Here is a 12,169-nt window from a genome sequence, read left to right on the forward strand (position 1 = left end):
ACAATCACATTTGTTGGTAAATCAAAACCACAAAATCACCGTGTAAGCTTGAATACTTCAAATATAAATAACTATATAGAAATATATCATCTGAATTATCATATGATTGATGCGACTATAGTAATGAATATCAAAAAGAGTTGAAACTATCAAATAAATATACAGCCTAAGACAACAAATCTAACAATCGAATGATAACGGTACAAGGATAAATACAATGCAATTCGATTGTTTTGATTTTGTTTTTTTAAGTTCGAATTTTGGCTATTCATACCCTATGCGTATTGACAGCCCTGTTCGTATAACAGTTGGCTCTTATGTGGTACAAAACCTAGAATCTTTGGACAGGTGGTTAGATCTCTAATTTAATAGCAGCACATTCTATCTAATTTAGCCCTGAACCAAGACAGTTTGGCCCGGGCTACCATGATTATAGGTTATGATTTGGTTCTAGCCCAAAACATATATACGTAGTGAAGTTTTGTTAAATAAATCTATACACATATAGGAAATCTCTATAAGATTAATCAGAAAATATGAATATAAAAATAATGTGTACTTTACACTACACAATAAGCTTCTAAAATTTATTCTTTACTTGAAAAGTAGAGTCAAATGGACTATTGAAAGTATATACCTATCATAGCTTACTCTCCACTGACATTTACTTTCTTTTGTAATTAGCAATCAATTTCTTTGTCGTGTGGCCATCCAAACGCTTCCAAGAATGCCAAAACTACACCATTTGACCAACCAAAGCCCGTCTGCCAAAAGAAGTAGATGAATGAAAAGACTTAGCCAAAAAGTTTCAGAGATCAATTGTGTTTCTTTGCAAACTCCATTGTGTTACCGTATAAGATGTAGTTTGTTTTCTAGACTATCTTGAAGTAAAGAATCACAAACTCCACTATGCTGCTGTGTAAGCTGTAGTTTGTTTTCCAGGTTATCTTGAAGTAAAGAATCTGGTATCTAGTTAATTTTGTATAGGATGCCTATATAAAGAAGGAAGGCAACATATAGGAGAAATAAGGAAGGACCACCAAAAGATGAATAAAAATGTCTGGACAATGTGTAATAAGGAATTAGCATAATCACATGATGAATTACTTTAGTTATATCGAACATAGTACAAGCGACATTCTGGCAATGAGAGTGAAAGGGTTGTCATGCAAGGTTTAGAATTATGAAGAACTTCGGGGAATAATTGATGCAGGAAAGGTGAGAGACCTTTTTTCTCTATAAAAAAAGGAGTTTACAAACCTTATTGATAGTGCGCCCTAACTTTTATATTTCAAAGAGAGTGAAAATAACCAATTCACTGAAGAAACCTTACCTGAGGTTTGTATTCGCCACCACCTCCTGGTTTCCCACATTCCGTGACATCATACTTTTCATGCATTGCACCAGTTATCCTGTAAGCAGCATAGTTTGTTCTGATCCACCTTATAGCAATATCCTCAGCCACAGACTTTGCTTCTTTTGAGCCTGAATATGCCAATCCCTCTACAATCAGATGTTGCAACGGTGCCCAACCATTCGGAAAGTCCCTGCTCATCAGAATTTATCAACACTATATAAAGCTTTTAGCCCAATAATATGCGCTTGAGTACATAACAGAATGTAACTTTAAGAAGGCTCTGTAAAGGTAGTAAAAAACAAGCCTTTCGCCATTTTGAAAAGGACCAAAAGATATGGTACGTGAATGCTTATTTGACTGCACTGAGATAACTATAACATTTTAAATGACTAACCATTGTTGCCCAGTATTTGACAATGAAGTAGTGATTCCAACTTCTTGAATCAATCCTGATCTCTGAAGGCTTTCCAGAACTTCCTCAGCTGGCAGTAAGTGCAACAAGAGTTTTAGCTATCTAGTTTACTATATATGCTGGACAACTATGGGAGGAATGTCTTGGTAACTTGAAGAGGTAAGACCACTGATTGAACCAATTGAGCAAACAACAACTTGTTTTGTCAATCAATTTCTTACTTTTGCATTGTTCCTAAAGTTTCTAAGTATTTTTCAGGCGTAGTCTTACAGAAGCAAGGAACTGCTAACTATCTCACATATGAGGCGCATTGTCCTGAATCCTGATTTTATAAATATAATAATAACTGGAGTTTGAGTTTGATGTTTCCTTTCACTTTCTTTGTTTAATTGAATTTCATCTTCCTTCACTCCAGCCATTACAAAAGTGGTCAATAATAACAGTAAATCAACAGAACAAAAGGTGAGATCCAAATTTCTGCAGATGGCTGTTAATTGCTGGTTACATTATATGTATTGTCTCTGTTTGTCAATCAGCTAGAAGAGCCACTGTAAAATTTATATGTGATCAAAGAATTTCAGTAAATTCAATACTGAGCTTCAAAGCATAACATGGGTGTTCAATGGTTGTGTAAAATGTCATATGATGCTTCTTGACGTAAAAGAAACATTTTGATGCAAAGACAAACAAACCTGAATCATATGCCTTAACCCATAAAGGGATGAAGTTAGATGCAAAAACATTGTGGTTATGATAGTCAGCTTGCCAATTGTAGACTTCCTGGAACCATGAGATATTTAAGTTACAAATAGCCACCCAAAAAACCAACTGTAGTAAGATTAAACATTTATATTTAATCCAGCACCTCACAGTTGTTCTTACTGATAAGCCAGTAGTCAAGCCACTGCTTCATGCTGGAGTTCCAGAAGATAGATCTGATAGCAGCTCGGCGTTCTTTTGATGCTTTCAAGAACTTTTCCGAGGTTGAGTTGTCTCCAACAAGTTTTGCAAAGACAGATATATCAAGCTCCATCTGTCACAGATAAGGACAAGAAGCACTTTCTGAATTTAAGAGTATATTGAAGTGCCACAAGATTTTCTTCTCTCTACACATCACCAATAAAGGAAAAAAGAAAATGTGCACTGAGAAGTCCTTGAATAGAAATAAACTTGTGATTTGTGAAATAGAAGCATTTTTGTTAAAATCAATTCTGACTTCTTCTCTCCTTGTAACCATTGAAGTTGCACATGCAAGATTGTTACTAAAAACATATCTCACTAGAAGTGTACTAACCTAATCAAAAGTTTGCTTCAGAAAAATTTTAAGTTTGATGTCCACTAAGTTGACGAGCTGCTAAGAAATTTCAGAGATTGATGTTCAGAAATTAGCGTAGTTACTAATACAGTATTTTCATATCCTAATATCAATTTTTTTTATGGTTGGAACATTCAATGTCCAGAAGAAATGATGGTAGCCATCATCAAAAATATGTAATGAATTGTTTTATTCACAATATTTCATGATTAACTTTTTTGGCATTCTTTTTACTTCGTGCAATATTTGGTACTTAAATGAAGAATTAGTTGAATGAAATGAAAGGCTAAATACATATTATAAGCCAATACACAGGTGCATACTTGACTTTACCTTGTATATGAATGTGTTTAGGTCAACAGGTATAATTGATGTTGTTGCTAACGTGGTCAGATCAGAAGAGTTGCTGCATCAAACAGGATAACAATTAGAAAAGTAATACAGGGCACACAAACATAACATTTATGTAAATGCCTAGTCGTCTTTGGCTCCACAGATAAGAAAAGGAGCATTACAATTGTCTGTACATCCTGTGTCACAGTGGAGAATGAGTTAAAAATATAGGAACATGGACACTGCTTGTTTACCTAATGAAAATTATTTTATGGGACAGCGGTTCAAAGTAAGGCTGCAATTCACAGATGCCACAAAAGGTAACATATTCAAAAACATCCGATCTTTATCAAAGTAATAGCTGCTGGACATGTCTGATTTTTGTATTAATGTTGATAATAATAAACATCTTACTACAAAACAAAAATAAATTTTTGCATGTATATTCTAAGCCTCTAATGAGCATCTAATGAAGAGTGTGTTGAGACTGATAAAAATACAACCTCATCCAGCGAGAGCTGAAATCCCACCCAGATTCAGCTCCTGAAGCAAGTTGGCGAAAAAAATTTTCCTTCTGAGAAGCAGTTGAAAGCTTCGAAGCCGATTGCTCGTCCTAAAGGAAAGGTCACAACTCAAGATTTGGTCCTTTGTACAGGAATTTCTATATTAAAAATGTGAAAGTCCAACGGATACAGCTCAAATGAATAGAATCACATACAATTGTTGCACTTTCTGGCCTGGGTTTGTTCCACATGGCCTGGTACCGACAGAGTGAGTGCTCGTGTCCTTGAACATCCCGAATGGTCACTTTGTGAACATCTGAAGCGTAAAAGGTATAAAAGAAAAGGATAATAATGAAAAGGAGGAAAGAATAAAGCTTGAAGCAGCATGTACAATCATGTAGTGCACCAAGTAAGAAAACCTGAAACCCAGAAGCTATGTTCTTTCAGCAATGAAGGGAATGCTTTCTTCACAAATTCCAAATCTTGCGTTCTCATGTATATATCATATACCATTGAGCTAAGAAGCGGAGGTTGGCTGAAGAGAGATTTAACACTTTAAGACAAAGGATGCACTCTTTTGAGAAGAAAAAAAAAAAAACTATCTAATTTTTCTATTTACAGTTTACATTTTTTCCTTTGCTGCCCATTTCGGTTCACTTCAATAAGTAAACATGAAATGAGGAATAATCAAGTAAATTAACTCGGTGTATCCAAGTAACATTGAATATTGGAAAAGATAGGTGGAATCCGACTCCAGTATTACTTGAATAAAAGATATTCTTGGAGATCTGACAAGCATTGGCATCATTTGAGCGAAGATGGAAAAGGGTAACTGATCAAAAGTCCCTGACCTTTTCCTAGTAATACAACATTTAGAGAGTTTTCCTCAATGACACCTCATAATTATCCAGAAGGATGGTTGATTCAAAGTTGTTGATACTGGAAGAATAGTTACAAAAGGTACAAAGTAAAATTATGGCATCCTTAATGATAGTAATTGAAGAAATGCTACTGTAATTTTTTTATCACAAATAGCCTGAGTCACCTGACTGATTAAAAGAAAAGAAAACACTAATACCTCCCTGTTAAGTTCATATAGCAAGCACGAAAGAGAAGAAGATTTGACCCCCACATATAACTACAATGAATTTATACCCCTGGAGAACACCGTGCTTGCCCCAGTCCAGCTGAAGAGAAAAAGTCAACACAACCTCTTGCGCTTGAAAACTAAATTTAGCATAAGAAGCATGCGATTTCAGTTGACATGGCAGATCAACTTCAACTTTTCATACAAAACATTAACTTAACATGCAAACTATAAATATCAATGGGCAAGAAAGGCTGGAATTACATTGTAGGGATTATTATAGCGTACTCATACGATTCTAGTATTGAACAATAACAGGCATATAAAAAGTAATAGCAGATCATCACCTCCGATTGCTGTAGTAGGTCCTAGCACCATTCAGGACATGGCCATAAGTTTCAATAAGAGAAATCAAATTATTCACTATTCCCTTTGCAGTGTCATACATTTTGCTCACTAGCAACCCCCTACATAAAAAAGATATGATAATTAGAAAAAGACACCGAATCAGTACAATAATAATTAACAAGAATATGGAACTAAATAGGAAAATTCCAGTCAACTAGACGGCTAGACAACCAACCATAACATCTTGATTGAGTTGGGTTTTGGTGGTAAATTGTATTAAATTCAAGATGTGGTTACACAATAGATCATTTTCTTATATAAGACCTTTGAACAATCAAATTACAAAATCAAGTTTATTTGTAATTCTATCTTAGTTAAACTAGGTATAGCTCAACCCAAGAATGTAACAATTATGACTTTTTGGCAATTGTTTATTCAAAAAAGAGAGATAAAGAAATAAACTTCTTTATTTGTCTTGAACACAATCAATTCCCATCAACCTACAAGGACTTAAGGACAATAATCTTTATGACAGGGAGTAAACAAATGGATTGATTACACTTTAGTACACTGTACATTAGGACTTACTTACATTGACTACAGTGTACACTTTTTCTTTATTTTTCGAAAACACCATTGAACTATCGTTTTCTCATCAACTGCTATCAATAAACCTGTTGTTTTTAGATGGGAACTGGCAGCTTCATTAGAAAGCATAGCTTGGAAGCAGTAGACAGCATGTATTCGCGCATTTCGACAGGAAAAAAAAACAAAACATACCTATATATGGCAAGAAAAGTAGTTGAAAGCAATCTAAGATAATTTTAGAATGATCTATTCATTTGGGCAGAATAGACCAATTGCATGCTCTCAGTTATCTCATTTAATGAGTCTTAACAGAGCTGTTAATTTCCATCTAAAACATTAAATTTGTTATCAGTAGTGTAGAAATTGGCACGTCTAACAAATAAAAATAAGTTAAAAACATACAGAACTTACCTGAACTATGAACCATTTTGAATCGACTACTCAATCTTTCAAAATTTTGATTCTACTATCCAACTTTTCAATTTATTTGATTTGAGTCGATCAACGATACTTTCACTTAAATTAAGTTGTGAGAATTGCCTAAAATATACGAATTAAACTCGTAAAGATAAATGATACATTCAAATTTTGAAGCCAAAATACCGTTGAACGGACTCAAATCAAACAAATTGAAAGAATACATAGTAAAATTAACATTTTGAAAGGTTGAATAGTCGAATCTAAATGATCTATAATTCCATATTTCTGCCTTGAGAAAAAAAAATTTCTAAATTACAGAACAGTATAGTGTAATTGAGTTGAATCCAATTCAAGAACAACTAACCTCACAATCCAGTAAGAGTCCCAATAATAAACCTCTCGGAATCTCGACCCCGGGACGATCACCGGGCTGGGCAGCGGCAGCAGCGTGTGCCGCTCCGGCCGCTCCCTCACCTCGTCCGCCACCCTTCTCGATAGATCCTTCCACAGTGAGTGCACCTCCAGGGCCCAAGACCTAACCCTAGGGTTCTCCACATTGGGCAAGAAACCCTCAGGCTCCGGCACAAAATCCACCGGCTCCACATACGCCAAATCCGATCCCGCCTCGTCAAAGTACTCGTCCAAGAACATCCCAAGAACAGGGGCCAGGATCGCGCCTTCGGGGGATCGGGGGAGCCTCGCGAACGCGGATTCGGCGGCGGAGAGGTCGGTTTTGAGGGGGAGGTCGACGTAGAGCTTGGGATCGAAGTTTTTGGGGCCCAGCGTGGCTAGGGCTTCGGATTGTAGGCGTACGAGGAAGGAGATGAGGGGGTCGGATGAGGCCATTGAAGGGGAGGATGAGGAGGAGAGGAGGAGAAGGAAGAGGAGGAAGAAGAAGATGAAGGAGAGGGGATTAGGGTTTTGGGGGTCATGATTCGGCGCCATCGGTTTGAGCCATAAGTTTCCGGTGCTATTTACTAATAATAAAAAGTTCGACGAGGAAGACGATGACCGTTGGAATCGCAGGCGGGAAACGACCCTTAGCTTGTTGGGTTCTAGTTCTTGGAACAGCCTCCTTGTTTCCACATTGATTATTCTTTTATTTATTTATTTTTTTTGCTCCGTCGAAAACAACAAAGCGGTAAGGAGCGTATACATAGAAGTAAGAATTTAAGTGTTCATCGATACGAATAATATCTACCGTATCATATCGTGTCAATAAAATATCGACACCATATAGATTTCGTACCTATGATATAACTTAAAATCTTTTATTTTTTAAATTAGTAAATAATTTTTTTATAAAATTTAAAAGATTTAATAAAAATACATAACAAACGGTTAGAATATTTTATTGCTAAAAAAATAAATATTTCATGACATTATGTATCGGCACACACGAAATTTTTATGACTGACACGCATCGACACGGCCTGGCACGTATTGTGCCGTACTGTGTCGATAAGTTTCCGGCACTATCTTGTGCCACGATACTTAAATCCTTGCACAGAAAGACCTCGATGCACATTAAAATATACTTGAAAGATCCAAACAATATCCAAGAAAGGAATTGCCGTCCATCCCTCTTTCTCCTTGGCAAGCCTGCTATTCCTCTAATTCTGCTCTCAGTTTTCACTACATTGTGTTTCTGAAAGCACTGTTGGTACTTTCAATTTTTTAATTCTTAAATTAATTTTTTAATTATTTTTAGTTTTAAATTTAATATTGTTTTTATGGAAGATCACTAAACTCCAGAAGGGAACCAAAAAATCGAAAACACCAATTTCTTTATACCTTCGGAAGCTCAGTAGTTCTACGCTTGTAGGATTTGTATTATGGCACGTAGAAATTCTCTTTATAAATGTCCATATTTTGTTCTCTTTTAAAAATTAAAATTATAACACTTAATAATGCATAATTATTACTTTGGCAACATTATTACATCCATTATAACACAGAAATGAGTAAGAAAGAAAACTAATTAGCAAAAAATAGTAGAAGATTTTTTTCATAAATTTATCCTCTTTGTAGAATATAATAAATATCTCAGTAAATTATTCAGTTGCACTATATAACTTATCTATATCTCGCTTGCATCATATAATTTATTTATGAAATAATAACAAAACAGAAAAGATGCTGGGATAAATGCTATAACTTTAAATTTTTAAAAATTATAACTTAAAATTTTAAAAGAGCAAACAGAAACTTCTAAAAGATGAAGAAATAAAATGCCAAACTGAATATTATATAGGAGTTTTTTTTTTTTTTTTTTTTTTTTTTTTTTTTTTAGCACTACATAAAGAAGCATCGTCATACACGCCAAAGTGACTCCAAGTCAAAATTTTAAAATATTCTTGTGATAAATTAATTATTAATTTTAGCCGTGCCTTCCAAGAACTCAAATATCTATAGGAAGCAATATTTTGTATGTTTTACGTATAAGAAGGGAGCACGTTTTCTATATTTTCGTTAAGTACGAAAATTTTTGTATTTATAAGTTATTTTCAATAAGAAATTCGAATTGACCATCGACTTCGTTAGATATGATTTACACAATTAGAACTATTTAAAAATTAAATTTTATAATTTTTTAACATCATTTACCAAATAATCAAAAGATCTAAAAAATAATTATTTTAATAACCGAAATGGCACCTTTGTAAGTTCAATTATATAAAACAATTCAAATTATATAAAACTTTAATAGACAATTCTATCAAACATCAAGAATAAGATAATACTTTCGATTTGCAATTTAAATTTTTTTTATTATTTTTTTATAATTTTTTATTTCAGCCGTTTATTTCGATAACTATTCACTCACTAATTTTTAAATAATTTTAATAGGATAATTAATATCTTTAATAAAACTGAATCCGTCAAATTAATATATTTTATTATAAAATAATTTATAATAGGAAGATATCTGTACTCTGAGGTGGGCTCGGAGGCGCAGAGGTTAGCTCTTATAAAAAGAGGTGATCATCGCGAGGTGCTTCCCAATGCTACCCGGGCTCTTGAACGTGTCGCTTCTTTGACCAATGCCTGGAACGGAGCCCTTTGACCCTTGCTTGTCCCTTCTTCCATGCTCGGTCCCCACTTCTTCCTTTTCGTTATCCACCCCGCTTTTCTTGTTTACTTTGTCTAATCGGCACGTGTAGAGTTATTTATTTTGGGTTTTCTTTCTTGTATTTTTTCGGTTCTTTCAAGAGGCCCTATCTGTCTCCATCATGTACGTTTAGTTCATTTCGCTTAATGAATGAAGCAGCTAGCTTGCTACCTATTTCTAAAAAAAAAAAAAATTTATTTGAAAATTCTAGACTTCTGCGGAAAAAAATTATTATATACTCTTCTTCTCCGTGTGAACTTCATTTGTTCAGTCCTTTTCTCCTCGTGAACTGCTGCAACTTTGCTTTTCAAAAGTCAACATTCTGTGGTAAGATGTTAAAAGGCTTTTGGCGCACGCAGAAATAGCCTTATTTTAAAATAACCGCGTGTAACTTCACATCCTAAACAAATGTGTAAATTTTACATCTTAAACTTTATGCAGCTAGAATTTGTCTATTAGCATTGCTAATTTTTTCATACTAAAATTTTTTTAAAAAAATTATATTTTGAAATTTAAAAGTGTAAAATGTATACGTATGTAAGGAGTTAGGCTATAATACTATTGATTGCAAAAGACTATTTTTGTTATCAAATTTTTAGCCTTTGAATTAATTCTTTTCATCATTTTTAACCATCAGATTAAATATTATAATCAAATGGTGAGGATCACTCAACTCTAGAGGGACTACTCAACCCTGCAGCACTAATATCATCCTAACCCTACAATTTTTCATCCAATGATTAAGAATTTGATAACAAAAAAAACTTTTGTTATCAATAGTATTCCAGCCCAACTCCCTTTAATGCCTAAGCTCTGATACCAAACAGGAGAGGGGCTAGGCTAGGTTTTTTAGGCTTGGCTAGTTCCAAGTTTAGGGTTTAGGGTTTAGGGTTTAGAAGAAGAATTTAGAAGACAGTGCAGAAGGTTTTTTAAACACAAACTACAAGTCTTTTTATAAGAAACCCTATGAGAATTTGTAAGAAAAACCCTAGGATTTATAGAGAAAACCCTAGTCTTTTTTAGAAAAAAATCCTAAAGATATGTAGGAAAAAACAAACCTCTGAAAGAAGCAACAAACCCTAATGGGTCAGATTATGTAATATATTGAAAATTAAGTCTTAGGAAATACCGGTTAGAAAAAGTGAAGGTAAGAAAGAGAAAGTTGAAATTTTAACAATTTTTTGGGTATTTTTTGAGAATTTTTCTGATGCGGTGAGAAAAAGCTAATTAGCGTAGGATACTATGCACGATTAGTACGTACGTATATAAAGTTACTATGCAAAAATACTATGCAAGTTACTATGCAAAAATACTATGCAGGCACTATTCACGCAAGATTCATGCGGAGGTACTATTTAGGTTTACTATGCAAATAGTGAAAGTCGAACAGAAAAATGCACAGAGGGGAAACTATATGTCGGTCNAAGAGTATAGATCTTATTTTAAATAGTTTAAAGAATTTTCTAATCAAATTAAATTGATTTAGATATCATTATGCCGTTAAATGAGAAAAAACCACATGTCAACCATTAAAATTACAAAGTTTTAAAACCCTTTGATCATTAGGCCAATAATATTGAAAAGATTTTAAATTTGGTTTTAAATACTTTAAGTGGTATAAAATAAATCGATAGCAACGGAGCTCCATGAATTGAGCTCCTATGCTTTTAAAAGTATGGTGCCCGTAGGTTTTCTGTCTTTAGATTAAGGGATATACGGTTAGGATGATAGCAGTTTTCTAGGATTGATTCGTTGGTTGCATGGTTGAATAGTATGATCTAATATTAGAAATGGTCAAAAGAGTATATCTAATATCGAAATACTTTTTTTTTTGAGAGAGAGATGGGTATAGCACGCTACCCGCTTCATTTATTTCATTTAGAAATAAACTTAGCTAGAAATGTGAATCAACTAGGATTCGAACTTGGGTCTCGGATACCAACCACCAAGCCCTTTGCCACTTGCTTTAGGGACGGTCGGTCTAATGTCGAAATACTTACAAGCACTAAGTGCTTTATGCTTTTAAAAGCACCGTAGCTGAACTCTCTCTCTCTCTCTCTCTCTCTCTCTCTCTCTCTATATATAGAGAGAGAGAGAGAGAGAGAGAGAGAGAGAGAGAGCTAGGCTGGAATACTATTGATAGCAAAAGATTCTTTTTACTATCAAGTTTTTAACCATTGAATGAGAAATTGTAGGGTTAAGATGATATTAGTCCCATAGGGTTGAGTGGTCCTCTTAGGGTTGAGTGGTCCCCACTGGGTTATACTAATGGTTAGAAATGATGAAAGGAATTGATCCAAAGGTTAAAAACTTGATAGCACAAACATAGTGAGTTAATTCGCGAATAATTCGCGAATTATTCGCGAATTTTTGAAATTCCGAATTTTACAGCCGTTTACGCATTTTTTCCAAAAATTCGGAATAATTCGCGTTTTTTCGGGCAAAAAGAACTATTCGCGAATTAAACGGAATTCGCGAATAATTCGGCCCAAAAATACGGCCCGGTTGCTGCGAGCCGCATCGGGCGGGCCTCGCGGGTGGCCCAAACGGAAAAAAAAAACAACTTTCTGAATCGCCTGTTGCCCAAAAAAAAAAAAAAAGAAAACCCTTTTTGAATCGCCCCCTCCCACGCACGAGTCCCACACCCACTCCCACCCCCACCGCTCCCAAAAAAAGGGTTTGCCCTAACTTCTC

The 12,169-nt window shown here is 34.6% G+C and overlaps 1 protein-coding gene across 2 annotated transcripts; it reads right to left on the minus strand.

The window, feature by feature from the left end:
* Positions 519-7,449, minus strand: LOC109713631 (probable trehalase). 2 transcript variants are annotated; one of them, XM_020237785.1, is made up of 11 exons: positions 6,728-7,447; positions 5,355-5,474; positions 4,340-4,455; positions 4,136-4,236; positions 3,921-4,030; positions 3,418-3,490; positions 2,635-2,802; positions 2,462-2,549; positions 1,752-1,839; positions 1,334-1,547; positions 519-764 (listed from the first exon to the last, which is right to left on the minus strand). In XM_020237785.1, the coding sequence occupies exons 1-11, from the start codon at positions 7,306-7,308 to the stop codon at positions 681-683; spliced, it is 1,743 nt and encodes a 580-aa protein (XP_020093374.1). In that variant the 5' UTR covers positions 7,309-7,447; the 3' UTR covers positions 519-680. The 2 variants fall into 2 exon arrangements, with proteins under 2 accessions (XP_020093374.1, XP_020093375.1); XM_020237786.1 differs by lacking the exon at positions 2,462-2,549 and having other exon boundaries at positions 2,652-2,802; positions 6,728-7,449.

This window comes from Ananas comosus, linkage group 8 (assembly GCF_001540865.1).
Source record: "Ananas comosus cultivar F153 linkage group 8, ASM154086v1, whole genome shotgun sequence".
In the NCBI taxonomy this organism is placed as follows: Eukaryota; Viridiplantae; Streptophyta; class Magnoliopsida; order Poales; family Bromeliaceae; genus Ananas; species Ananas comosus.